The 27,426-nt window shown below is 60.5% G+C and overlaps 1 protein-coding gene and 1 long non-coding RNA gene across 29 annotated transcripts in view; one reads left to right on the top strand and one right to left on the bottom strand.

Moving 5' to 3' along the window:
- Nucleotides 1-1,003: 1,003 nt before the first annotated feature.
- LOC122461623 lies at nt 1,004-4,609 on the bottom strand. Of its 2 annotated transcripts, none has more exons than XR_006283638.1 (3): nt 4,457-4,609; nt 1,896-2,128; nt 1,004-1,798 (listed from the first exon to the last, which is right to left on the bottom strand). It is a non-coding gene; the product is annotated as an uncharacterized LOC122461623 (long non-coding RNA). The 2 variants fall into 2 exon arrangements; XR_006283639.1 differs by lacking the exon at nt 4,457-4,609 and adding an exon at nt 3,710-3,759.
- Nucleotides 4,610-4,676: 67 nt separating this feature from the next.
- EIF4G1 (eukaryotic translation initiation factor 4 gamma 1) overlaps nt 4,677-27,426 on the top strand; it is a 44,165-nt gene continuing 21,415 nt past the window's right edge. For 5 of the 27 annotated variants that reach the window (XM_043522151.1, XM_043522156.1, XM_043522157.1 and 2 more), the window contains exons 1-8: nt 4,677-4,815; nt 14,737-14,845; nt 15,163-15,249; nt 15,819-15,851; nt 17,940-17,960; nt 19,176-19,349; nt 19,904-20,003; nt 24,234-24,346. In XM_043522151.1, the coding sequence (XP_043378086.1) occupies nt 14,771-14,845; nt 15,163-15,249; nt 15,819-15,851; nt 17,940-17,960; nt 19,176-19,349; nt 19,904-20,003; nt 24,234-24,346 (603 nt within the window). In that variant the 5' untranslated portion in view covers nt 4,677-4,815; nt 14,737-14,770. Of the gene's footprint in view, nt 4,816-11,242; nt 11,482-14,736; nt 14,846-14,930; nt 14,950-15,162; nt 15,250-15,818; nt 15,852-17,939; nt 17,961-19,175; nt 19,350-19,903; nt 20,004-23,387; nt 23,545-24,233; nt 24,347-27,426 lie in introns of those variants that run through there. The other 22 variants (XM_037908527.2, XM_043522161.1, XM_043522167.1 and 19 more) reach the window with 15 other exon arrangements.

A 27,426-nucleotide genomic window follows, 5' to 3' on the forward strand; every position in this document is an offset into this window, starting at 1 on the left:
ACATGGTCAGACTCCAGATATAAGCATGCAATACTCCACTGTGACCTGAAGGGGGCCTTTGTATGCTGGGACAAGTTGGTTCTGCATTGCATGCTGGGACTGGTAGTTTCTGTGTCTACCCCTCCATGTTACAGAGGCATGGTGGCTGCCATCTGCTTTATTTTAGGCAGATTAGGCATTGACCAATTGCCAATGTAGGTGCCCCTTCTCCCCCCCCCCCCATGAGAAAAGTCTGGACATGCGCTGTTGAGCGGCCCTGTGAGGTGATGTGTCTAGAGCAGAAGATTGGGAGTCAGGACTCCTGGGTTCTATTCACTGGTGACTCTGAGGAACATCTTCACTGCTTTCTGTGGTCCCTCCTCTGTTAAATGGGGCTGATAATAGTGTCTTCAGGTGTGTGAGAGGCTCTGGCCCCCTTCTTAAGGCTAGAATCTGGCTGCGTCTTTGACCTGTTCTTCTTTTCCATCCCCTCTCTTGCTCTCTGCCCCCTCTCCCCCCCCTTTATGCTGTCCCAAAGCCTATTTTCCAAGCCACCACGTTTGCTAAGGAATGTGCATGAAATGAGTCACTGCCCAATATTATGGATGCCAAACCGGTCAGGCCTTACTGGTTACCCATCATGGCTGTTCTCTCCCTCCTTGTTGCATCATGTCTGTGAGATCAATGGTTCTCAGATGGAAGGCAGGGGATCAGTGGTGGGCCAGGTGGGTCCTGGCTCCTCACTTCCACATGCTGAATCCCCTTAGAAGAAGCTAAAGCTACATAAGTAGTTTCCTGTACTTTTCCATGTGAGCAAATTTATATGGGTTTTCAGATAGAGACGACATAAGTAAAAAAAGAAAAACAAGAGTTTGTGTTTTAAATTTAAAATTTTCCTGAAAAAATCAATAAATGATTATCAGCCAAGAATAAGATATGCAATTACAAATGCATTTTAATTTCCTTATTGGTCGAAATATCAAAGACTGCTAAACTAACCTTACTGTTTTTCCCTGAGATCTTTTTCATTTGCCCATTCAATATAAACTCTGTCCAGATCTATCAGTCCTCCATCCAGCTGGTAACTTTTAATACACATCAGCATGTCCAAATGATCTGCTTGTAAACAATTCCGTAGTTTGTTTTTTAGAGTGTTCATTACGCTAAAGCCACGCTCACAGTCTGCACTTGAGGCTAGGAATGTTCCTCCAATATCTAACAACTTTGCAAGATCCTGAAACTGTTCGTTCTGGTGAGCAAATGTCACCATATTCGGGAAACTTAAAACCAATTGGCTTTTGATTCTTTCGGCTTCTGCAAACTTGAAGTCATTGTACTGACTGACTATAACAATCTCTTCAGCAAGAAATTCTTCGTATTTTGAGCATAGGGATTTGACACATGATGCTTTAAGAAATCCAACTTCCATACACCATTCCACATTCTTCCTGTTGAAAATTCTCCCGAAGCTCTTGCGTCTCGACAATATACACAAACCACTCCGTTGTCCTCATGATATGTGAATATTTCATGAAGTTTAACAAGCATTACGCTGTGTGACTTTGGTGTAACCGTCTCTATAGTCTCATCCAGCCATCCAGATTTAAATGAAGTCGCTGTTCTTTTACGCTTTAGACCTCTAGACAGTGACATTTTGGGATTGATTTTTTACCAGATTGGTTTATTTAAAATTAATATTTTTATTATATGGCTACTATTTCAATGCGCTTAACAGCATGACTCAACAAAAGGGCAAATGGGAGATCATTCAGATCAGGATACCGGAAGTTTGTGCATAGCTCCGATCATGTCCATGCATCTGTGGCAAAAAAACATGGGAAAATGGTAAAACATCACGAGTAAATGTATGAAGTCCAATGCCTTTGAAAGATTTCAATCACGAAAACAACATTTACCTTTATTCATTTCTGGGAAATCTTTGCAGTTCCTTAGCAACTATGGCCAGGCATTTTGACTTATTTGCTCATACTTGAGTTTGTACACAGCCAAATGAACAGACTACAAGGAGATGTGTGAGTCCCGACCGTTCCAACGTGATCAACGTTCCACGTTTGAAATGCTGGCGGGGAGGGGTACGAGTCATTGCCCTCCTTTCCCTTTCCCCCCCTTGCCAACTAGTAGAATCTGGCTGTGTTGATAGATGGCGGGCGAACAATGTCAAAAGTCGCCTGTAAATAGGGTGACCAGATCGCAAGAGTGAAATATCAGGACACACTGGGCGAATCGGGGGGTGGGGAAGAGAGCCACACAGCTCAGCTGCCCTGCACCCCCTGAACCCACTATGCCCAGAGCCTCCCCACAAGCCCCCCACATTTCCACCACAAATGCACAGTGCTGTGCACACCACCACCCCTGCCCAGTGCCCGCCGCCCACAGCCCCACCACAGCTGCCCAGCACCCCACACAGAACCCCCCACTTGCTAGTTTCCCAATACACACAGATTTCTCCTCCCTCCCACCCAGTGCCCTTCCCCACAGTCCCACCACCACAACTAAACAATGTCCCACACAGACCCCCACTGCCCAGCACCCCCCAACAGGCCCCTACTGCCTAGCACCCCAAAACACACAAACCTTGCCCAGTGCCCTCCACACCCTCACAGCCTAGTACTCCACCACAGACCTCCCAGACACTCACTCCATCATGCCCTGCCCCCTTCCCTGGCCTGCTGGGAGGTCTCTGGCTCCTAGGGTCAGAGTGGCGAGGGAGGGGGGGTCTCCAGACTCTCCACATGCTGCGCCCACCACAAGCGCGAGCTCCGTGACTCCTATTGGCCGGGAAAAGCACCAATGGGAGCTGCCGGAGCTGCGGAGCAGGGCTTGCAGGCGTCGGCAGCGCACAGAGACCCTAAGAGCCAGCAGGTCTGCCTGGCTCCTAGGGTCAGGTTGGGGGCCGGGGGCGGTGACGGTGAGCGGTCCCCGATATCGGGACAAAGGGCGTCCCGACCAAAGTGCGGTTGGGACGCGGACAATGCGCGCGCGGCATTTTGCCGTGTGTGCGGGGTTTAGGATCTGTGTGCGCGCGCACAAGCGCACAGCTTAGAGGGAACAGTGGGGGTGAGATAGATGTATGAGTGGTAAAAGGGCAGGGTGCCAGACTTGGATGGATGGGTGTATGTGTTGTGGGGGTTGGTGGTAGGCAGCATCATGCTGGGGAATGTGTGTGTGGTCGTGTCTAGGATGCCAGGCCATGGGCAGAGTAGAGTGCCAGGCCTAGAATGTGCATGTGTGGGGGAGAGGGCATCAGACTCAAGAGTGTGGGCAAGGTACCAAGCCTTGGGGTGTGTGTGGGGCAGAGAGCCAGGTCTGGGTGGGGAATGCTAAGCCTAGGGGGGAGTGTGTGTCTGGGGGGGAATAGGTGCAAGGCCGGGGGGGGGGGTGCGAAACCTAGGAGGAGGGCCTGGGGGGAGTGCTAAACCTAGGTCAAAGTGTGGGGGGAGGTGTGTGTGTTTCTGTGGGAGGGAATAGGTGCAAGGCCTGGGGGGGTGCTAAACCTAGGGGGAAGGTGTGGGAGGGCAACTGTTAAACCTAGGGAGAGGTGTGTGTGTGGGAGGGTGTGTGCAAAGCCTAGGGAGAGGTGTTAGGGTTGCCACGCAAAACCGAACACCCTTGCCCCACCCCTCCTCCGAGGCCCCACTTCTTACCCACTCTGCCCCCACTCACTCCATCTCCCCTCCCTCTGTTGCTTGCTCTCCCCACCCTCACTCACTTGCTCAAAGGGCTGGCTCAGGGGGTTGGGGTGCGGGATGGGGTGAGGGCTCTGGCTGGGGGTGCGGGCTCTGGGGTTGGGCCAGGGATGAGAGATTTAGGGTACAGGAGGGGGCTCCAGGCTGGGGGTGGAGCTGAGGGGTTTGAAGTATGGGAGAGGGCTCCAGGCTGGGGCAGAGGGTTGGAGCACGCACGGGGGCGGGCACATCAGGGGTGCAGGCTCTGGGCGACGCTTACCTCAAGCATCTCCTGGAAGCAGCAGCATGTCCCCTCTCTGGCTCCTACGCAGAGGTGCGGCCAGGCCGCTCTGCGCGCTGCCCTGTCGGCAGGCGCTGCCCCCACAACTCCCACTGGCTGCAGTTTTCAGCCAATGGGAGCTGCAGAGCCAGCACTTGGGGCGGGGGAGTGTGCGGACCCCCCTGGCTGCCCCTACACGTAGGAGCCGGAGCGGGAACCTGCCGCTGCTTCCGGGAGCTGTGTGGAGCCGTGGCAGGCACAGAGCCTGCCTTGGCCCCCCTGACTGGACCTTTAATGGGCTGGTCAGTGGTGCTGAGTGGAGCCGCCAGGGTCCTTCTTCGACCTGGACCCCTGGCAAGCCTAGGAGGTGTGTGGGGGGGGGACCCGAGGACGAGGGGTGTGTGTGGGGGTGCTAAAGTGCCAGGCGGGGGGATCCTAAACCCCGGAGAGGTGCGTGTGGGGGAGGCTGACAGGCCGGGGCAGCCTCCCTGGAGCACCCCGCCTCCCACACCTGACACGTGCTTGTCACATGTGAGCGGGAAGGTGGGAACCGGCAGCGCGCCGTATGACGTGAGCGCCGCTCCTGACCAAGCGCACTGGCTGACGGCAGGTCACATGATAAAGGTTCCGTCGCGGTCCGAGTCACCTGACCGCAGAGCCGGGCGCCCCGGAAGGGGGCGGTCGGTCGGTCACGTGACACGGGTGCCGCCGCGGGCGGGGCGGGGCGCAGCTCGGCCTCAGCCGGCCCCGCCCCCTCCTCCGCCCCGTGACCGGCCTGGCCCCGCCCCTCCCCGCGGAGCGGCTCCGGAAATGGTCGTGCTGGGCTGCGCTGCGGCTGCGTCGGGCCGCTCGGACTGAAGGAGACTGAAGGTAACGGGGGCCGGGGCGGGCCGGCCGGGCGGCGCCGCCTCCCTCGGCCATGCCGGGACGGGAGCGGGGCCCGAGCAATCCGCCGCCATCCGCCCCCGGGGGAGCCCGGCCCCGCCGCCCCCGGGCCCCGCGCCGCCCGCCCCGGCCCCGCGCCCGCCCGGCCACCACGTGGGGTGGGGGGTCGCGGCCCGGCCCGGCCGCATGGAGCCCCCGGCGCCCGCGCGCGGCTGGCGGGGAGGGGAGCGGCCCTGCGCGGGCCTGGGGCTCGGCCTGGGCGGGCAGAGACCGGGATCTCGCTCCTTCCGCCCCGGCCCCCCGGGGCCCGCTGTCTCCGGCTCTGCAGGGCCTGATCCGCCCTCCCGCCGCCCGGATGTCCTCCCCCTCCCCCCCCGTACACCACATCGGGGGGCCTGACCTCTTCCCCCCGCCCTGTTTCCGTGGGGCCTGCGGGCCCCCGCCCCACCGTCCACACGCACATTCTTCGGCCCTGGTTCGCCTGCCAAGCCCACATCTCCGCCGTCTGGGGGGGGGCGAAATTCCCCAGTGGGGGCCCCCCCCCAAGTATCTGCACGGCCTGACTGATCTCCCGCTGTCTATAGCGCCTGATCCCAGCGGCCCTTTTCAAAGGCTCGTTGTCTATAGGGCCTGAACCGCCCCCCCCCCTTTTGGTGTCTATAGGGTCTTAACGCACCTCGCCCGCGCTTCCCCCTCCCACCCCCGCTGCCTATAGGGCTTGAGTGCATCCATTTCCTTCCCGAATTCCTGCCGTCTATAGGCCCCGAGGGTAGCTCCTGCCTCCCTCTGGTACGTATAATCCCTTATGGTTTGCCACGTCTGTGTCCCCCCCTCCTCTCCAAATGCCTGGTGCGTATAATGGCCTGAGCCCCCGGCGCCCCCTCCCACACACACAATGCCCGGCGTCTCTGTGCTATAGGGGCCTGAGCGCACCCCCGCCCCCCACCTGACCCCTCCCCTTAAATATCCGGCGTCTATAGGGGCCTGAATGGGCCTCTCTAGCCCCCTCCCCCATGCCTGGCCCCTCCCCCAAGGCCTTTATCCAGTACCGAGCGGCAGCCCCCACGTGCTCTCGGCTCCCCCCGTCCGTAGGCCCAGCCCCGGCCTCTCCCAAGCCGGTGTCTAGGCCCGGCCCCCACGTGTCGCCGCTGCCGCCCGGCTTCCTTCCGTCGGGCCCGGGCAGGGTCTGCGGCGCCGGCTCTGGCTGCCTCCCCCCGGCGGCCGTGGCGCGGAGGCGCCGGCTCCCGCTCGGGCCTCTCCCGGGAAGCCATGGCCGCCGCCGGGAGTGACACGTGTCCTTGGCAGAGGCCGCCGCCGGGCCCTTCCCTCGGCTCCGTGCGCCGCCGGCACCAGCCCCGGCCGGGAAGGGCGGGCCAGTGGGAGGGGGCGCCTGTTGGATGGTCTCTGGGGAGCGGGCTCTGGGGCCCCCCGAGGAGCCTGTCCGGAGGGGGGGGGGGGTCCCCCACCTGCCTGTTACATATGGCGATGCAGGTTCTGGGGCCCCCCTGCCCTGGTGGTCGTGGGGGCTGGTGAGGTGCCCCACAGCTCATATCCCTGGGGCGTACGTGCTTGTGCCTCCTCTTTGCGGGGTACCTCATGTCGCGCCCACTGAGCGCTCGGGATCCATTTGCTGCGCGCTGCTCCCCGTAAGCCTCTGGACTGTGGCCAGGGGGAGTTCAAAGCCGGGCTACCCAGGGGGCTGTTTACCCTTCTCCTGTCTGTGTTTTGCTCCATAAACCCGGTTGTGTCTGAGACGTTTTCCTGGGCACGCGCGCTCTCCTGTATCAAAGCAGAGGAAAAAACAGGGATTCTTGGTGCCCTGCTTTCCAAACCGTTGGTTCTGGCAGGGTGGGGTGGGGTGTGCATGTTCTCCAGGGAGGGGGCAGTGTCTGAAGTTGTGAGTGGGGGGTGTCCTCTGATCTGATCTCTGCAATTATGTCTGTGGGATAGCGGGAGCTCGTTTATTCTGTGACCTCTCATGAGAACAGTCTTGGGGCTGCCACAAACACCCTTGAAGGGGACTTAATGTGAAACTGGCATTGAGGGCTCCCTGTTTACCCTCTCCGTGACTCCAGGTCAAAAGGGCTCAGTTTACAAGTAAAGTCGCTGCCCTGCAGCTTCTTCCTTGGCATCTGAGAAGGGAACTAGATCCTTCGGACTGGGGCACAAGGTTGGCGTGTACCGCCTGCGGGCTGAGCTCTGCCCCCCATTAGCATCTGTGGAGCCCCATGCCACTTCTTGCATTTCAGTAACAGTTTTGGAATCCAGCCTGGAATCCAGTTCCCTCTCCTGCAGCTGGACTGGCCCTACAGGGCTTACAGGAGACAAAAGTAGCAGAATAAAATTGGCCCCTAAAACGGTCGTCTCTGACTCTGCTACACCCAGGGGATGGCGCTGTAGAGTAGGGAGGGATCATTGTTCCATAGGCCTATTCCTAACTCGCTCTGCTTGGCTTGGGGCTGCAGGGAAGAACCAGGGTGAATGGTGCCCATGCCCCTTCTCATCCAGAACACCTCCCCCCATCCCTGTTTAGCCTCTTCTCTAAGATGGTGGCTGTGCCCTTCCTCCTCCGTTTCGCTCTGGTCCAATGGGCACAGCAGTGCCAGGGATGTGCTACCTGCGGGAGCAGCCCAGGCACCATTCTCTGTGCCAGGAACAGAGAGAGGAGACGCACACTGCTTCCTCCTCCCTCCCCACCCCAGTACCAACAGCGGCTCCTGCTGCCTGGTTCCTGCTTGTGGAGAAGCAGAGAGACACTGAGTTCATGCTAGTTTAGCTCTGCTGCTCTAGGAATCGGAGGGGCCCAGATGCTGCCATCCCCGTCTCCCCCCCCCCCCCCCCCCCCCCCCCGAAATAAGCACAGGAAGGATTATTCCCAAAAGCTCCCGGGGACGGGGGGGACGGGACTTGTGGTGGGTAGAGTGTGATCAGCCTCTCCACAAAAGTGCTGTGGGCCTCAGTTATTTCTACTCAAAGTCAGCACCTCCAGCAGGCCCAGTGCCATGCTAATGTGCGGCCCTCCTCAGCCCCAGCTTTTCGTTGGAGGTCTCCAGCCAGGCCTGACTCCGCTTGCTTTGGGATCTGATGCAACCCCAGCCCCTGTTGACTAGGTTAATACTCTGCCTCTCTTCCCTTATATTTCAGGGACTGGGGTCATATATTAGCCACTTCAAATAGCTGGGCTGTAAACTGGAGAGCAAGCTGTTTGCCTCCATACTAATTGCATATTGGGTGGTTGTTACAAAGGAGGTTAACGCCTTCCCTCTCATCCAAGCTGCAGCAGGGCTATTTTCAGGTGAACCTAGCAGACAATTAAAATAGCTACCTAAGGAGCCGGATGTTTTTCTGCCTCCCATTAGGAAGTGAACATCAAGCTAAGTGAGCTCCAGCTATTGATTCCACACAGGAGGTTGCTTTCTGAAATGTCTGGCTGACCTGGCTCAGGTTAGGGCAGGGGACTGGCTTAGTAAAAGCTGCTGGTGTGTTTGGCACTGTACGGAGCAGGGAATTCAGGCCTGGCCTCCAGGAGTTCCCAGGCTAAATGAGACCGAGTACGCCCTGTGGCCCTGATGTAGTGGGGAGCAGAGGGTGCTGCCATCTCAAGGTTGGAGCTAGCGGTGGGGTGGGTCTGAGCACCCGCTAATGCTAGGCGTTCCCTGGTCCAGGAGGAGGAGTGCCTCGCTCCTTGCCCCTAGTGACCCCAGAGCAAGCAGGGGAACGCAGTGACGCTTCGGTGTGGGGCGTCTGTGGATGAGATAGAAACCCTTTGTAATTCCTCATGACCCTGGCTCTCCTCTTGCCTCTCAGAAATCTGAGGCAGAGTCACTGGGGTGGTTTAAAGGTATTTTAGCACCTGGCTTAAATCTCAAACCTGCAAAAGGGCAGGAAGGTCCTGAGTAAGGGAGAACTTCTCCCGGCTCTGCCTGAGTGGGTGGGTCGGAACCCGGGAGCCCCCTAACCAACAAAGATTTGGGAGGACTCTGAAGATGTGGACGCCCTGGGATCTAGCTAGTTTGTAAATATTTTGCTGTCTGTCCAATAGGGATGTAAAAGGTTAAGCGGTTAACCGGTAAGCGCTAGACTTACTGTCAACCGACCTTAACCGTTAACCCTGGCGGCCCCGTGCTGGCCGGGCCGCAACCCCAGCCCCCGCCGTGCCAGGCCAGCCGGAGCGACCTCAGTTAACCAGTTAAACAATATAATTTTACTCAGTTAACGGGTTAATTCTTTAAACTGATATTTACATCCCTACTGTCCAGTGCTCTGCCCAATGGGGCCCCGATCCTGCTGGAAACATGGGGGGCACTAGAGTACAACGAACCCTAACGCTGCCACATCCCTGCTGCTTGGGCTAGTTCTGCCCAGGTCCAGCTGTTAATGAGCTGTTGCTGGGATGCTGATCAGGGTCAAAGGGAACATGTCCTTGGGGCTGTGTCAGCCTGAAGCTGGCGTGGCCCATAGTGCACGGCACTTCACAGGCAAAGAGGACGCTGTCCTTGCCCAGAGAAGCTTGCCTTGTAATAAAATCAAGGGCTGACAAACAGTCCCACACCCCAGGATGGAGGAGGAGAGCTCCACGGGTGGACACCAGCTCCCCAGGCTGCTGCTTACCCTGGGGCAGATTTTGAACCTCCATATTGATGAGGGGGTGGTGTTTGTGCTCCTCAATGGAGGAGCCAGGGGGCCTGGCTGCTTGAGCTGACCAATGAGCCAGCCTATTCCCTATGCCACCTTGGTTCAGTCTCTGCAGTGCCCTTTATCTGCCCCTGTGGATGGGGTTTTAACCTGCCAGGCCCAGGAGTTCATGGCCCTTGGCCCATCTTGGGGTAGGCGAGGACAAGCTGGCAGCGTTGGGGCATGGGCTTCTGGCTCTTGTGGGCTGGTATCTGGACATAACCTTTGAGGTGTTTGTTTAACGTGGATGGCTGGTCTAATCACTGTTGGGCTGACAGAGACCTTGAGTGGCTAAAGCTTTTGTGTGTGCATGAGCACCTGACGGGGAGGAGGGGGGAGCACCTCCCTTCCCCCCCATCCCCCGAGTGCTCAGGATGCCAGTCCCCTGAGCGCAATTCTGGTGTCTCCCTAGCATATGGCAGGGCCTGCTGCCTAGAGACCCTTACCCTGCTCCGTGAGCCTGCCTGCTATGGCCTGCAGCTTGGAGCTCTCACAGTTCTGCACAGGGTGGGGTCCCCAAGTGCAGAGCAGTGGGCATCCTCCTCCCAGTGCCCCGACCTGGCCTTGGGAGTGGGCCCGCCAGGCTGGATTAGCAGGGCAGCAGCATTACACAATCTAGCATCACCAGCTGCCAGGAACAGCCACTGGCTGGTGTAGTGAGCTGCACCTGGGGAGGGAGGGTGGCTGAGGATTGCAAGGTGGCTTCTGGCCTCAGGGACATGGTCCTCCACTGAATGTGGGCTTTCAGGGTCCCAGGAGCCTCTCCGCTGCGGGGAAGGTGAGGTGATAGTGCCCCATGTTCCGTAAATACCCAAGCTGGGGTTTAGCAAGGCTAAGGAATTTGCACCCTGGTCTGTAGGGGAGGTGGGTGTGGTCTAGAGGCCTGTGTGTGGTCACAGGGGGTGTCCAGGCTCTCTGTCTAGTCCTGTTTCCCCACCTGTGAAATGGGAGCAGGGCCAGAGGCATGTCAAGGCCTTTGCTACTGAAGGGTTAAGTGACCCTGCATCTGTGGGGAGGGGCCTGAGGTGGGGATGGGGGGAGTCTCCCCAGAACCATATGGAATGGGATGGTGCCCACCCTGCTCGTGCATGGGAGGCCATGGCATACGCAGCCCCTAAATTGCAGTGGGCTTTTTGCAACTGTGTCCCATGGCAAACTCCTCCCTGGTGTGCTGTGCCCTTCCCCCCACTCCGGCTCCCCAGCTGCCTGTCTCCCAGGTGGCATTGGTGCTGTTTCCTGCCCCTCTGCACCATCCTCCCTCCTGGCTGCGGTTTGCAGCTCCCCCATTTAGTGCCACCTGCGCATTTCATTACCAGGCTGCCTTCCAGCTCCCAAGGGAGGAGGGTGATGCTGCTGCGCTGCCCCCTGCTGCCCCTCCCTCTTCTCGGAGGGCAGAGGTGTGTGTGTGGGGGGTTCTTGGTTTGCCAGAGCAGACTGCTGGGGGGGGGCAGCCTGGGTGGAGCTCTGGTGGAATCGCACAGAGTCTGTCTGCCTCCAGCCTGCGTGAGTGCCGTTGGCACAGGTGGGTGTCTGGTTGCTTTGCATGGCGAGGGGAGAGGCAGGGCAGGGAGCGCCTGGCGTGGGGCTCAGCTCCTCTCCTGCCTGCCGGGGAGCGTGTGCAGCACGAGTGACTCATGCATGGAGACGGGTTTCTCTGACTGGTTTGGGCAGTGCTGAGGCCGCATGGCTCTGCCTGTGGGTGGGGTTTCGGATGCTCCCTGGCTGCTCAGGCTGGCTCTCCCTCTCGGTGTCTCTGCACTGCAGCAGACTCTGCGATCTGACCCTGGCAGGCATGTTCCCGTCCTCCCTGGGGTGGGGGCGGGGGGCTCTCCCCTGCCTTGCCCATGTTTGGCTCGCCTGGCCCTCCCCACCGCAAGCGGGCAGGTTTGCAGGCTGATTTTCCTCTCTCTTGAAGTCAGTTGGATGAAAGATCTCTACAGACCCGCTCAGCTTGCCTAGCTTTTTCCCGGGGCAGGGGTGAGTATCCTTCTCTCTCCTGTCTGTGTGTATCGGGGGGTGAGGCGGGTTCCCTACATGGCACTGTAATGATCGCTGTGTGTACGCCAGGCTGACCGGGTGTTCCGACTCTCCGTGGGGAGTGCTCGGTCTGGCTGCAGTGTGGATCAGAGCTGTGCTGGGGAGAGGCCTGCGAGACCTGGGCTCCCCCATTCCTGGGGGGTGTCACTGCACAGTCAGGAACTTCTCAGCAGTCCAAAGTCTCTCTCCCCCCCACCCCCACCCCTTCTTGAGTAACTTGCTGGTGTTATCCCAAAAGAATATTACAATTCCCCCAAGCTCGGTGTTCCCCCAGGGAAGGGCTGAGAGCCTGGGTATGCACTCCAGGCACCCTGCCAGGCTGCAGGGGAGGGGCCTAGGGCAGAGAGCCACACCCTGGGCCCTTGGCTTCCGCCCTGGATAGGTGGAGGAGGGCAGTTAGAGAGTGCTGGTCGGTCCCATCTAGCACCCTCTTTCCTGAGGTCTCAGGTCGGATTGTTGCTGTGTCCTGTTCTCCAGGGCTTCGTCCAGGCTGGGGTCGGCAGCTGCTGAGTTCTGGGCTCCGGGCACATCCAAGGCTGCAGCCAAGCCACTCCTGGGCTGGGGTGGGCTGGTCAGCGCTGTGGGATGCTGGGTCAGGGTGTATGCCAATGGCCGGGAGACAGTCTCTGAAATGCTAGCCCTTGGTGGGGGCGGGGGTGCTGCCTGCACTGGGGGCGTTGGACCCAGTGCTGCGTGCTATGGGGCTGAGAATGGCAGTGACCTTAGTGGGCACCTCTGCCCCTCGCAGATCCCCAACCCCAGGCCCCCCGGGGCGACCCCCAGCCCGCTCTGCAGACACACATCTCCAGTGGGGAGGTTGGCTTTGAGCGGGTTCTGTCATGTGGGGTGCCCAGTGTTTACCATGCTGCACGGCAATGGGCATGCGCGGTGCTTGGGCCTGCTCACCCACCTGCTTCCGGCCGTGCAGGCCCTGCTTTGCAGGGCTTTGGTGTGGACTCCTTGGGGAGGCTGGGCTCTTCCTAGCCCCTCTGCTCATCCTAGACAGGCAGCAAGGACCTGGTTGCTTTTAAAAGCCCCTGGACTGCAGCGGGTAAAAGGCTCCTGAAATGCAGTGGGACCCCAGGGGTCAGAGCTGAGGGCAGTGGGGAGGATGCAGGAAACACTGGGCCCACGGACTGCGCCCGCAGCTCTTTTTCCCCCCTTATGTGACCCAGGCTGCTGTGGGATCCTGCCCCTGGCAGCTGGCGGTAACCTCTGGGGGGACTGGCCGTGATTCCCAGGGGTGCTAGGAGAGGGTCTGGCGGTGGTGAAGCTCCCCTGCACCGAGATGGCCGCCCCCTGATCTGCACTGGCTGTGCCTTCCCCATGCCTGGAATGCTGACTCTGAGCATCAGGTTACAGCGGGAGCCGGGCTCTGTTTGTTTGGCTTGGATGGCTGGGGAGGGTTCCCTGGCAGGGCTGGCCTGGGCTGCCTCTGGCTGGCACTTCCATATGGCGGTTCTGTGCTCCAGCGGGGTTCAGTGAGTTCAATGGTCTTCTCTCTACCCCCTTCCCCCCCCCCCCCCAGCTTGGTCTCAGGCTCCCCATGCTCTGTCACTGTGGCTTTTGCACTGTAACCAAGGGGGAGGGGAAGCAGCAGCAGCCAGGGAGTCCTCTCTGGGGCAAGGCCTGTCAGCATCGGAGATGGGTCTGGGCTCTCCCTGCTGCTCTCCGGATCCGGCACCCAGCGAGAACGGGGCAGGGAATCCCCCCCCAGCAGACCTCTCTCTGGCTGTGGGTGAGCACAGCCCTTGCTCGTGGTGCCAGTCCCAGCCTGGCACAGCAGGGAGCAGGGCAGGAACAGTGGCTGTGGGGCAGCTCCCAGCAGGAATCCCTGTGGGACTGTGAGGCTGCCGTGCTGTGGGGATCCAGTTCCCAGTGTGGCCTTCTTTCTCTAGAAACACATTTGTCTGGCCTGTGGGAGCTGCAGGCCGATGGGGCGGGTCATGAGCTTGTGGGGAGCTGAGCTGGGGGGCCTGGCCTGCCCCTATTGTGTAGATGGGCCCAGGCAGGTCCCTGTAGCAGGGTTCAAGCCTAGGTCAGTGGATTCTTCACTCTTCCTGAGCTGGGGAGGCCTGGGTCCATGGGGCTCCCGACTGTCTGTGGCTAGTGGTCTCTGGGAGGGAGGGGGTTGGCGGGCTGCATCCCCAAGAGAAGCTGCCACCCCCACGCCCTTTGCATGTCTGCGGGGAACCGACCCGGCTTAGCTCTTGGGGTGTGATATGGAGGGGCCCCTGCAGTGCTTGGACTGCCCCCTGTAGTACCTGAGAACTAATAAGGGGGGGATTCACCGAGGTTCCAGGTCTGTGGGAGAGGTGTCTCCCCCAGCTCCTAACGATCTTAAAGCTGGGAGAGTTCTCGGCTTCCCCTCCCTGTAACCAGTGATTGTGGCTGGGTCCATTCTTGGCTGTGGGGGGCACGGCCGGGTTCCTGCTGCCTTGCGCCCTGTTTGGTCTCTTGACTTTATGGCACTTCCGACCTCCTGAAATGTTTGTCTGTTTGTGTTGGGGAGGGGGTGGCAGGTGAGCCCGTACCTGGGGGTACAGGCTGCTCTGAGATAATCCCCCCACCCACTGTTGGTGTTACCTCAGTAATGCACAGGGGTGAGGAGCCCTTTCCAGATATTGAGGGCACCCAGGACTTACTGTTGGTGGTGGGGTGTGGCCATGGGGAAGGGGAGACAGTAGAATGTCAAGGAAACGAGGAATGGTTGAGGGAGAAGATAAATGGGACCAGGGATGATCATTGGGGTGGGGCCCCTGGATTCTAGACCACCAGCGCCCCTGCTGAGTGGCGTCCACTGAGCACTTCTGCGGGGATCACTAGCAGGAGCTCGTGCAGTGTCTGCCCGTGCCTGGCTCTGGCTGTTCGAGCTGCTCCTGGGACTGTGGTGGTCAATCTCTGCCTGAAACCCCGCTGCCGCGTTGGACTGTACTGGCTAGCTGCAGTCTGAGGCTCGTTTGTCCTGGCACGCAGACCCTCGGGCCCCAGGGGCCAGCCTGCTTGTGCTGCGGACTTGAGCGGACCCAGGCAGCAAAGTCATCAGCCAGCCCTTGCCGGAGCCGCCTGGGCTGAGGCCTCGTTTTAGCGTTCGGGGAACTCCCTGCCCTCGGCCCAGCTCCTCTCTCTGCCCTGCTCACCCCAGGCTCCTTGCCGCCTCCGCTGAGCGTGTGTCCTTTGTTTCTCTGTCCACAGATAGCGAGGGGATCCTTATGCAGCACCACATGAAATGAACAAAGCTCCACAGCCCACAGGAGGAGCCCCGACAGCCCCACACCCTGCCCCTTCTCCTGGACTTCCACAGGTAGGGCCCCTCTGCACCCCCTCCCGGCCCTTTTCTGAGGCTGATGGAGCATCTCCCCTCAGAGCCCTGCGTGTGCCTGATCCTGTCCTCCGCTGAGATACGAGGTGAGACGCCTGGTTTAGCGCTCGGCTCCCTGCTGACCAGTCCTGGGGTCAGGATTGGGCTCGCCAGGTGAGGGAGGCGTGCTCAGAGCCTGGAGCCCAAGGGGTGCCGGGCACTGCCCAGCAGGGGGCGCCGTGTACAGGGTCCCAGGGTTGTGGCTTTGGGGAGCCCTGGTAGCTGCCGTGCCAACCTGCTCCTTCCTTGTCTCCCTGCAGTCGGCGTTTCCACCTGGTCAGACGGCACCCGTGGTTTTTAACCCGTCGCAAGCTACACAAATGAATACGCCTTCCCAGCCTCGACAGGTAAGGGGGCACTGGGGCAGGGCCGCTGCTGGCTTCCTGGGGGCCGCTGGGACTCCTGCTGCCTTTTGGCTGTCAGGTTCTCTGACGGCCAGGGGCGGTTGCTGCCTCCCGGTTGTGTGGTTCTCTGGGGTGACAGCCTGGCTGCGCTTGGGGGGCCTTTGATCTGCTGGCGAGCAGGTTTTGTGGTGCTGAGCTGGCCCCAGCTCTGAGTCAGGCTGGAGGGCTCCAGCGTGCCAGGCAGAGGGAGGGCAGAGCTACCCGGACTCTCCCCTGAGCGGGGCTCTGGCCCTGTGGTGCACGCAGCCGTGTGTGTGGAGGAGGTGGGCCTGAATGAACGTGTGCTCTTCTCTCGGGAGGGGAAGGGGGGGTGACTGCAGGGGAACTGTGAGGGGATGGATGTCGGTCTGCCTGTCTGCCCACCCTCCCTCCCGGCCTGCGTCCCCTTCCTGCGTCCGCAGCGCAGAGCTGCTGGTGTTTGCCCCCCACCCCCTCCCAGGCCTCACAGTCTTGTCTGAACCTGAAGTGACCTTGCTTCTTCTTTCCTCTCCCCTCGCTCTTTCCTGTCTTAGTTTCCAGCAGGGCCTCGTACTTTACACCAGCAGGTACTAACCAGCCCCTGCCCCCCGCATGCCGTACGGACCCCCGGGGGTGCAGCCACATGGTGTTTGTCTGGATGCTGCAAGGAAACGGCGGGGCTAGAGGAGTGGGAGGGTGTGGGCTGCTGCACTGGGCACCGGGGGTGACTGGTCTGGGTTAATGCAAGGAGCAGGAAGGCTTGGCAAAGTCTCATGTGGTTCCTTGTGGCCCAGGACCCCTGCCACATTCTCAGGCCAGTGGTGGTCCCACCGTGGGGAGAGTGGGTGACTGGATGCGCAAAGACAGTGGGTCCTGAGCGCTGGTTGAATCGCACCAAACTCCGAGTGCACGTGAGCCAGGAGCCAGACTCTGGGGCTCTGCAGGGCCGGACAGACAACTGGAATGGGGAGCCGGGGGGTTTGGCTGGCCCAATGGGCTGCTGACACAAACAGCTCAGTGCGCTGGGATCTCTGCTGGCCGTGTGGGTGTCTCGGGGCGGGGGGGGAAGGGGGAGAGAGGTGTCCTTGGGTAGGAGGCCATAGGAGTTTCACTGCAGCGTCTGTACCTTGACGTGATTCTTGCATGAAGCTTGGAGCATGTGGCTGCTTCTCTGCTACCAGCCCCACAACCCACTCTGCCCCACAAAGCTGCTTCTGCCTCTGCCTGACCCATGGGTGGTCTCGCCCTTGCTCCTCAGATGGACTAGTCCCCTGGCAGCGCCCAGGGCAGCACCCCAAGATGGCAGTCAGCCTGTCCCTTACTAAAATGGCTCCAATCTCACGCAGTGGCTGCAGGGTGAGGTGGGCCCCGTCCCTACTCTGCTGCCAAAGCAGAGGGGGCAGCAGGGGTGGGCAGCTTGTTGGTAACTATGGTCCCTCCCCTGACTTTTAACCTCCCTCTGCACCCCCCAGCTGTGAAGTTGGCTCCACACCTTGTCTGGCACAGTGGGGTCACATGGCGGTTCACGGGATGGGAAACACCCTGCAGTGGGGCCGAGCGTTTCTGTGGAGGGGAGGAGCTGCGGTGGCTGGTGGGGGACACGCGTCCGATTCTCCTCTGGACGGTTGGTTGGAGTTGGTTGCTGGAAGAGGCGCACTGGCTCCTGAGGCCGGGCTGCGCATTGGCATTTCCTTCACACCAGCTGTGCCCTGGAGGTGGCAGCTCTGGGCTGTCTGTACTGATCAGACGCAGGCCGGAGAGGGGATTCCAGCACTGTAGCCGCTGCTTTGTCTTGGGTCAGGTCGAGGTCTGTTGTTAAGACCCAGCTTGGGCTCTGGCTGGCCTAGCAGGGCAGAGAGGCCCATTCACCACCTGCATAGTTCTGCCTCTTGGTGCGTGAGTGGAGTTTGCCAGAGGGGCACTCCACAATCTGCAGATCGTCTCTGCTTGTCCTGCAGACCTTGGGGCCTCGCTGCCCGGAGTCTGGCTGAAGACCAGGGTGGCTCGTGGAGATGGAGAAAGACATAGGGTCTGATGGGAGGAGGAGAGGCGAGGGGAGTTGTAGCTCATGGGGGTGGGCCCTGGTGCTGTTGGGGTCCTGAAGCTGAGGCCCATCCCAGATCAGCTGGTGTCAGCAGCCCCCCTTTGTACTCAGGATGGGGGCCCTGAAAATGGGCAGTCCAGGCTGTGAAATGAGTCCCCCACCCTCATGCGCGGTGTCTAGAGGCACGTTCTGGGACTGAAGGGCAGAAAGTGCCCTGGCTCACGGCATCCTGGGGGAGGGAAGTTGAGGGGCTGCTGTGGTCTTTTTGCCCAGCTCTTGCATATGGGGAGGGGTTAGGTCCCTGAGCCTCCTGCCAGCCCAGTGGGCCGTGGCCCTGAAGGTATCGCCTGGTGCCAGGGCTGCCTTCTCGTGCATTAGGGGTGCAGCATCTGTGCCCATGAGACACGCTTGCTTTACTGCTCTCCCGCCTGGCCCTCCCCTCTGACCTTCCCTTATAGCCGGGCGGTTCTTGTACCAAAAGCCCGCTTGAGCTCCGGCTCCCCCGACAGCAGTGTTTGCCTCTGGCCTGGCAGCGCTCGCCTGTCCCTGGGGCCTGGGACCTTGTGAGGCTGTGGGGTAACTCCTGTCTCTTTTCTCTTCCTTCTCCCCTTGTGTGTGTGCTCGCTAACAGGGAGGATTCAGGTCTCTTCAGGTAACGCTTTTTCATTACCCCTGCTCAGGTGGTGCTCTCGGCTGGGGAGTGGGAGACAGGGCACGTGGTGTGTGTATGTGTGTGTGAACACGGTGCTACTATCTGCCATGCTTCACTGGGCTGGGGCTGTTGGTGGACTGCTGCTCTGGAGCTCAGGATTGGGATGCAGTAACTTCCCTCCCAAGCACAGGGGGGCTCTGATGTTACACTGGGGTCTGGAAAGGCCCAGGGCTGCTCCCACTTAAAAGGAGACCCCCTAGGAGAAAGATGCAGGGCTGGACTTGCCTGGTGCACCCCAGCACCCCCCACAGCAGCTGGTTAATGAGATGGTCCCTCCTTGTGCTCCCTATGTATGCAGAGCGATTCCACCCAGCTCCAGCTGGTTGCTCAGCTCCATCTGTAGGGCAGCCTGTGGAGATGACATGTCCCAGAATTCAGTGCTCTCTTGCAGTCCCAGCTGCCTGGCTGGCTCGGGCCTGTAGTCTCCACAGGCCACAGCATCTGTACTGAGGGTGCTGCGAGTGGCTGTGATCAGCTCTGTTAGGTTTGCAGCCTTTGGCTGGATGGAGCTTGAGCATTGTGCTTAAGGGGAATAGGGGGAGATAGATTGTCCCACTTCCTGTGGTTCCCTACAGGTGCCTTCTGTGAGTTGTAGTTTTCCATGGCTGTTTGAGGAATGATGGGAATTTTTGCTAGGGGAAGAGAGTAGGGCCCAGTCCATCCCCACTAGTGTCAATGGAGCTGAGCCAACCTGGGGCACTGCACACCTTGGGTCCTGCAGTGAGACACCCACGGCCCCAGGGGTGGGAGGAGCCAGCTGGGGATTGCAGCCATCTTGTGATGAGCACAGATGACAGCTATGCCACTCCATGAAGCTGGTCATGTGTGCTGTCAGATGATCACCTCTTAGCGCCTGGGCACCATGTGTCAGAAGGGTCCCAGAGTTACACCACAAGCTGTGTGGGCATGCCATGCCATGCCTTGCTGTTGGTTCTTCACACCTCCTGCTCTAGACTGCCTTTCCTATCCCAGCTGGGGGGCGGAACATTAGCTGTCTGCTTGTGGCCCCAGCTCCGGGGTTAGTGGTAGCTGCTGTCCAGCCCTCTGGATAAGGGATGCAGAGATGGGAAGCAGCTGCCTTTGTGGGGCGTGGAGCTGGGCGGTCCTGGCACCCTGCTGGGACTAACTGAGTGCCACCGTCCTTCTCTCCCAAAGCATTTCTACCAGAGCAGGGCCCAGCCTCCGACAAGTGCTTCCCGGGTGCAGAGTAACACGTCGGCCCGGCCCGGCCCGCCTGCTCATGTCTATCCAGCTGCTTCCCAGGTGATGATGATCCCCTCCCAGATTTCCTACCCTGCTTCGCAAGGAGCCTATTACATCCCAGGACAGGTGAGGGCTGCATCCGGACACTGGGTTCCTTGGGCTTCTGCTCCCTGCAGCATGAGGCTCAAACTGGCTTTGAAATGGGGGTGTGGCATCATCAGGACAGAATTGGCCACCAGATCATCTTCTTCGGAGTGGGAGGGAAGGCTCTCGGGCTCCCCCATGTGAAGTCCTCTGGACCCTGCCCCTCTTTCTCTGCTGCCCCGTGCAGGGGGCCCAGCCCCATACCCTCTGGAAGCCTGTCGTGCTGCTGTTGGGGTGGAAAGGCTGGTGCTGAGTGACACCATGTGTCACCTCTGCCCCAGGAAGCCTCGAGGGCCAAGTGTGGTAGGAGGCCCTGCTTGCTGCTGGACTGGCAGGGACTGACCGCCTGCTCCGCTGAGCCATGTCCCGTGGGGCTGGCAGCCTGGTGCCAGGGCCCTCCTGCTCTGCAGCCTCGCCCGCACCCTAGGTCCTGCCCTCTGTGACCATTGCTGGGAGAGTCTCCTCAGATCTCTGGCACGAAGATGTGTGCTCCACGGCCTGGCAGGCAGTAACCAGTGTGTTCTCTGCCCACCCAGGGTCGCTCCACGTATGTTGTTCCAACTCAGCAGTACCCAGTCCAGCCGGGCGCCCCCAGCTTTTACCCTGGAGCCAACCCCCCGGAATTCGGCACCTACGGTAAGGGCCCCCGGAGACGCTGTTCCTCTTCCATTCAGTCTGGTGTGGGAGTTTGGGGCGCCTGAAACCACGGGGCTGATGCCACTGGTGACAACCAGACAGCGTGCGATTACTCCCGTCGAGGCTCTGCTGTGCCCTGTGCGGCTCTGCTGATGCTTCTCAATCCTGACCTGCAGCCCCCCTTGCTGCTTGCTACTCCAGCCCTGGGCCCCACTGTGCCCCACACAGCTCTGCCGATGCCCTGGGCTTCCCACACTCTCAGCTCTCCTGATGCCCCTGAATCCCGGCTAGCCCTGCTGCCCCAGCTCTGGCCTCCATGCAGCCCCCTGCTATTCCCTATATAAAGGCTGTGGATCCTGCCATGTTCGTTTTGTGGGATGCGTGTCCCATCGGAAGAGGGTGTGAATTTCACCCCCTGCACTCCTCTCTTAGTGCCCCGGAGTTGGGGGGTGAGGGTTTTCCCAGGAACGTCCCTTTCCTCGTTCCCGAACTGGTCCCTGCCAAAAGAGAGGGGTGGGGAGTGTTGTTCTGCGGGAGGAGGGCACCGCCGGAGGGTAGGAGAGATGTAAGCGTGGGGCTGAAATGAGCGGGCAGAACACTGAGGCTGGCCCACCCCATTAGGGCCCCCTGCCCGCCTACCCCCAGTGAGGGCAGCTTAATGTTTAACTGTCCTGGCAGAGAGGCCAGGCAGACTTTAGCCCCAGCCTGCCCTTTGGTCGCTGTGGAAGGAAACAGGCAGCAGCCCCAGAGTCAGCTGTTCCCTAAATAAACACGGGGCCAAGCCAAGGGCTCAGGGGGGAGTATGGAAGGGGGCTCCCATGTGCTCCCCCTCCTTGCCATGGCTCCTCAGTCCCCCCCCTTCCCCAGGTTGCCCTTCCTTGGAGTGGAGCGGTGTGTTTGTGCAGCCAGCCGCCCCGCCCCTCCCCCATGCTGCGCTCACATGGCCAGCAGAGCTGTGACTATATTTAGTCTGGATCCATCCCGGGCGGGCGTCTCTGCAGACGCAGCAATGTGAGCCGCTGGGGCCTGCGTCCCATCCCATCCCCAGCAGCGGCCGCCTCTGGACACGGTACCAAAATGGGCTGGCCCTGAGACAGGTAGGTGCAGCCCCTGCTCCCCAGCTGGGATTCAGATCTTGGAGAGAGCCAGACACTGAGGCTTGCTGGGCTGGGCTCCTCTAACCTCCAGGCTAGGCCTGTCTGTGTCTCATCCTCAGCTTGGGGGTGGGGTAGCTGATAGGCCCCAGCATCTCTTGACCACATGCTCTTGTGTAACAGCAGCTAGTCAGCAGTGGTATCTGCAGCCTTGTGTGTGAGTCATGGCAGGCTGGCTGGAGCCCCTCGAAGGAGATACAGGGCAGGTGACTCATCCGTGCCTCATCTCCCTAAAGCAGCAGGCCAGTGGGAGTGGCAGCTTCCTGCTGGAGGCCCGGGAATGACATGCAAAAGGATGCTATGGGTCAGGGTTGAGGGGTGTGAGCAGGACTGTGGAGGGAAGGGGTCTGGGCTGTGGGCGTTGGGCTGCAGGTATTGGCAGACTTGTGTGGTAGGAGCTGCATCGCTCTGCCCCGTGGCAGCTTCTCACCAGTGCACAAGGCCTCCAAAGTCACTAGTAAATGTCCGTCCTGGGATGCTGCTGGCTGCATGGGTCAGAGGAGGGACCTGACACGCTGGCTTCCCAGCCCCTTGCTGCTTCCAGCTCCCTGTCAAAGCATCGTCATTCGGCGCTCTCGGCAGGTATTCCTCTTGGTGGTCACCGGCCATCAGAAGGGTCTTCTAAGGACCTGACTTCTAGGAGCCTGGCCACAAATGCTGTGGGAGGCTGAGCTGAGGGAGGGTGGCTGGCTAAACTCTGTGTGGAAACTACACTTCCCAGCATCCTCTCTTGTTGGCAATTGTACCTCTTCCTCCATCTTGTTCTGAGCCTCCTGGTGTTGCATACCAGGGCTCCTGGGTTCCACCAGCAGCCAATCCTGGCAAAGATAAGGGTAGTCAGGTGTGGTTCCTGGGCAGTCTGGCTCCCAGACAGTGAGGCTGGGGGAAAGCTCCAAGGGGCCTGTAAGAAACAGGGCTGGCTTGAACCTGCAGCTTTGAGCTGGTGTCGGGTGCTTCAGATGGGAGGGGCTCTTGTTCCTTTGCTGAGCCCCTGCAATCACTTGCTGGGGGCTCTGTCTGTACCTGGGGAAGGGCAGCCTGGTGGCTCATCACAGGACCAGGAGATCTGGGCTCTGTTCCCAGCGCTGCCACTGACTCACCGGGTGACCTTGGGCAAGTCACTTCCCCTCTGTCAGTTTTCCCCTTTGTACACAGGCCCTCGGGGACCACGTGTTCTTATGGATGGAGTAACTTTTCTGGGTTATTCTCTCTTCCCTCACCCCCTCCACCCCCCGCCAGCTAGCAGGACCATTCCTGGCCAGCCTGTCTGAACTCCCCCACGCTTGGTCTGCCCCCTGGCTGCTTCCTGACCTGAGCAGTGAGTGCCCTGCTGGGGTGTGTGGGTGGCCAGTGGGGTGGGACAGGCCCAAGCCCTTGGTGTGGAGATCTGGAGCCCCCATTGGTCCCCGCTAGTGCTGCTGCTGATGGTTTAAGGGTGTTAGGGGCCCAGGAAAGTGCTGGATTTGGGAGGAGGCCAGGCTCCCACCTGTTACTGTCTCTCCCTCCCCGTGCTGGCATCCATCTCACGGTCGCCTGCCCTGCTGAGGGAGTGTGGGGGGCATCTGTCTGGCCCGTCGTTCAGGGAAGGCTGGCTGCTATAAAGCTCAGGCCAGGGGCTGACACTTTTCTTCCTTGGGCACCCTCCTGTGCCCGGGTCATGCTCTTGTGTTCCACGGGCACCTTACCCATGGGCCTGGCTCTCCATTGGTGATCTGGGCAGAGACAGGGTCTCTGCAGAGAGCTGATTCCCAGTCCTGGTTCTGAGACAGACCAGCTCTGACTTGCGCTGTCTGACTGCTTGTGTCCATCTATCAGTCACCCTGGATCTGAGCAGCCGGCCCGTGCTGCTGCTCCTTGCCCCGCATCACTGTTCCTGGGGCTCTTGGTTGCCCTGTTCTGTCCTGGTTTGGCTGAGACTGATCAGCATCTGCAGCTGGGGGTCATGGGACCTTGCAGCAGCCATGGAGTTGGGGTAGCCCAGACATGTTGCCCTTGTTGTGATCCTGGCTCATCCCGGGGGGGGCCAGGCTACTACCTGGTGCTGTAGTCCAACTGTGTGGGGCCGGGATGCTGGCTGGCCTAACAGCCATGTGTCTGGTGAAGGTCCTGAGCCCCAGCTCTCCAGCCATCGGGGTGAAAGGCTCTAGGGTGTGAGCAGAGTGAACTGACGGCTCTGTTTCTTACTCACTTCTCTGCGGAGCTGGGGCGGATGCAGTCTGGTGTGAGGGAGATAAGGCCGGGGAGCTGCTGCTGCAGAGCTGGGGCACCCGGAAAGCAGCTGCGGGAGGAGACACCTGAACCCCAGTGCTTGCTTGGGAGTTCCTGTCTCTCGGGATGGGGCATGGACTCCAGACACACACAGGCTTCCTCCTCTGCCCAGCTGATAGGTTTGGAAGGGGGCTGGGTGGGAGCTTGAGCTGTCCTGTAGCATTCTGGGAAGTGTAGCTGGGCCTGGAATAGGGATTTCTTTCCAGCTGCCTTCTGCCAGCTGAGGCAACCTTGGTGGCAAGTTTAACTCCTGCCTGCCAGTGGGATGGCTTCCCTGTGCCTTGCCACGGGGTAGGGCTGGGCTTGGGGCTGGCTAGCCCTCCGCAGCAGGCGGCTGGACGTGGGGGCAGCTCGGGTACGCTCTGCATCATGGGGAAGGAATTCTCGGAAGTGCTGGTTGGTCCTGTTGTTCAGGTTTGGGACATTCCTGAGACTGCTGGGAGAGGATCCCGCCCCACTGAGCAGCCCATGGGCCTCCCGTGTTTATGGGCGCAGCAGCTCATTGGGTAGTGCTCTGGTGCTCTAGAGGGCTCTGATCCCCAGCACCCCGAGTGGCACTGGGCAGGGAAGGCCAAGCAAGAGCTGCCTGGGCTGTGAGGGAGGAGCTGCTCTGCTGGGCCTGCCTGGCAAAACTCCCGGCCCGCGAGCAGTGGGGGTTCCTTGGGGGGAACTGCACTTGCTCAAGGGCCCACGGGTATTTGCCTCTGGCATGGTGTCTGGTGGCTCCAGGCTGTTAGTCCTGGCTGCTGCCCGGTGCCCTGACTCTCTCTCTCTCTCTCTCTCTCTCTCTCTCTCTCTCCTGTCCCAGCTGGTGCCTATTACCCTGCTCAGGGGGTGCAGCAGTTCCCAGCCGGGGTCCCCGCTGCCCAGGTCATGATGAACCAGCAGCCGCCCATCCCGACAAAGCGAGAGCGCAAGACGGTAAGGAGGGTGGGGGGGGGGAGGGGGGCCGGGTTTCTGTGCTGCCTCCCATGGGAGCCCTGTGATGGTGACTCCCCGCCAAGGGGTGGAGCTTCTTGTGGGGTGCCTGAGAATGGCTCATGGCTTGTTGGCCATCGGGGCACCCCCCCCCCCCCCCAAGCTGAAAGTGCTGCCCCTGTGGGGAGTGAGGGGCCAGAGCCCAGCTCCTTGGGAGGCCGCCTGGCCAGGCCTCTCACACCCATCTTGACTAGCACTAAGCAGGGAGCGGGCGGGACTGCGTCGTCCCCTCTGTGGGCGGGGGCGAGGGGGGCCGTGTGTGGCTGTGTGCAGGGGATGGGGACGGCGGTGGTGAGGAGAGGGAGCGCATGGCTGGGTCTCGGTTGTGTCTGCACAGTCAGGCCCGACCTTCCCTGTCCTCCCTGGTGGGGAGAATGTGCTGAGTCACGGCTGCTGCGGCTGGGGGTGGGTGCTGCAGTTGCCAGCCGGTGCCTGCCGGAGCTGCAGTAATGCTGTTGCTCAGAGGCTTGGCACAGGATCTGTTTATAGCATTAAGCCGCCCTCGGTGAGCGCTGCAGCTTGGGTCTGCTAGGACCCCTTCCCCGGGGGGGGGGGGGGGGGGCGCAGATCCCCCCGGGCTCCACCCTGGCTCATGTGGGGACATGTTCCTCCGTGGCTTGTAATTCAAACCCTCTGCCACCTCGTTTCCCCTGGCCCTTGCTGCCTGGGCAGCTGAGCACCTGCACTGCTGTTGAGTCGGAGATATGCGGGGACCCTGCTTTGCTGGGAGCCCATCTGCCCAGGCTATGCACCTTGATGCTGTGGCAGCAGCAGGCCACCGTGGCAACCTGGCAGGGAAGAGGCACCTGCGCCTCTTGGAGCTGTCTCTGAGTCAGCCCACGTTGGACAGGGAAGAGCTGTCTGTGCCCGGGGCAGCCTGTTGCCTCCTCCATGCCGAGCTGGGCAGCAGGCAGCTTGGGCCCCTCCGTCTGCTCTGCCTGTTATCGGAGGCAGAATTCCCACTGCGGTGCTGGGGGTTGGGGTGCAGGCCAGGGGCTCTGTGGTATGCGGGTGTCGGGTCTGTTGTGGGGCCTGGGCCATTCCCAGGGACCATGGTGCAGTGTTGGGGTCTCCATGCAGCTGAGGCAGAAGTGACCCACATTCTGCCCTGCCCCAAGGGGCACAGCAGAGACAATGGATCCCAGCCTACTGTGCCCCACTTGTTCACCTACATTCTCCACACAGGCACTCCTCTGCAGTGAGGCTGAGCCTGATAGGCAGGGGGCGGCTTAGAGTGTGGTGCACGCTGCACTGGGGGGGGATGGGGGAGGCTATTGCAGGACCAGGATGAGTAGAATAGCACTATCCTCAGGGAGGGTCGAGGTGCCCTGCTGGGCCCTTGCGGTAGGTAGCTGCCATGTGGCTTGGAGTGTAACTGCCCTGGCAGCAGTGGGGATGTCTGCTGTGCTGGGGGTGGGGTGTTCTCGGGGTCGCTGCACCATGTGCAGGCAGGGTGGAGACTCCAAGAACCCGGCTTGTCTTGCCCGCTGTCACGGAGTCCCTGGGCGATGCTCTGGAACTGCTCCCCATGAAGCCAGTCAGGACTCTGGGGAAGTCTCCTTTCTGTGAGCAGCCTGTCTTCAGCACACACAGCTTCCACCTTCCTGGGTCTGACCTCAGAGCATTCAGCATCCTCTGCCCTTCCGTGCGCTTCCCATAGTGAGTCCGCCCAGGCGGGGTCTTGGAGAAGGCAGAGAGTCCTGCCCCCCAACTCCGCAGTCAGACGTGACTCTCAGCCAGCCAGTAAAACAGAAGGTTTATTAGACAACAGGAACATGGTCTAAAACAGAGTTTGCGGGTGCAGAGAACAGGACCCCTCAGCTGGGTCCATTTTGGGGGCCAGTGAGCCAGACAACCATGTCTGCACTGCACTCCATGTCCCAGCCAGCCCCAAACTGAAACTCCCTCCAGCCCCTCCTCCCCTGGGCTTTCCCCTTTCCTGGGCCAGGAGGTCGCCGGATTCCTTTGTTCTCCAACCCTTTAGCTCTCACCTTGCAGGGGGGAAGGGCCCAGGCCATCAGTTGCCAGGAAACAGGGTGTTAGCCATTCTCTGTGTCCAGACCCCTGCACACACCTGCCTTCTAGGGCTCTGCAATGATCATACACCCTTACCCCATCACCTAGACACTTAAGAACTGCATAGGGGAAACTGAGGCACCCCACGTTATTCAGAGGAACCATTAAGAACAGTCCCACTTCGCCACACCCGCCCCCCCTGCCAGTTCCAGGGCAGTGTTGTTCCTTACAGGCTGGGGGCCTGGGGTCCCACTGCTGCCCGAGGGGGTCTCACCCTGGGTTACAGCCTGTCCTGGGCAGGGCAGGGGCATGAGACACCAGGACAGATGCAGTGGAGTGTTCAGCCAATGGGGACGCTCAATTCCCTGAGCATTGTGACACCCCCTTGTCTCATGCAATCAGAATGACAGGACTGTCCCACTGCCCAGTTTGGGGAGGGGAATATGGGACTCTCCCAGTGCCCTGCTGGGGTAGGGTGTGGAGGGGGGAGATGCTTGGACTGTCCCACTGCTCAAGTGGGGGGAGATACCAGGCTGTATTGGGTCGGGGATTGCTGTCTTGGCTGGGGCTGCTGGTCTCTCCTTCCCCGGGGGTGTGGGGTGGCTTCTGCCTGGCCCAACTGGTGCTGATGTACCCAGCACAGCAGGAGGGCTGCTCTGCCATTGGCTGCCAGGCAGAGCCTCTGTGACCTCACAGGCTGCTGCTAAGTGCCTTCTTCCCCCTGCCCTTGGCCTGGCTACTCCCCCTCCAGCAGCCAAAGTCCCATCCTGGCTGCTCTGGGGCAGGAGGAGCCGTTTCCTCCTGGCCTGGCCTCTGTGGGAGGGGGGAGCTGGGGAATGTGCCGAGCAAGCGGGAGTGAAATGGCAGCTGGCTGCGGCGCCGCTGGCCCCCTGCCATGGGCTGTGTGAGGTCCCAGCCGAGCGCGTGTTGGAGCGGGGTGAGTGCTGCGCTCCACGTGGCTACAGCAGTCCACCGGAAGCTAAACAAACCTCCCCTTCCTGCCTGGC

Source organism: Chelonia mydas, chromosome 9, assembly GCF_015237465.2.
Source record: "Chelonia mydas isolate rCheMyd1 chromosome 9, rCheMyd1.pri.v2, whole genome shotgun sequence".
NCBI classification, from domain to species: Eukaryota; Metazoa; Chordata; order Testudines; family Cheloniidae; genus Chelonia; species Chelonia mydas.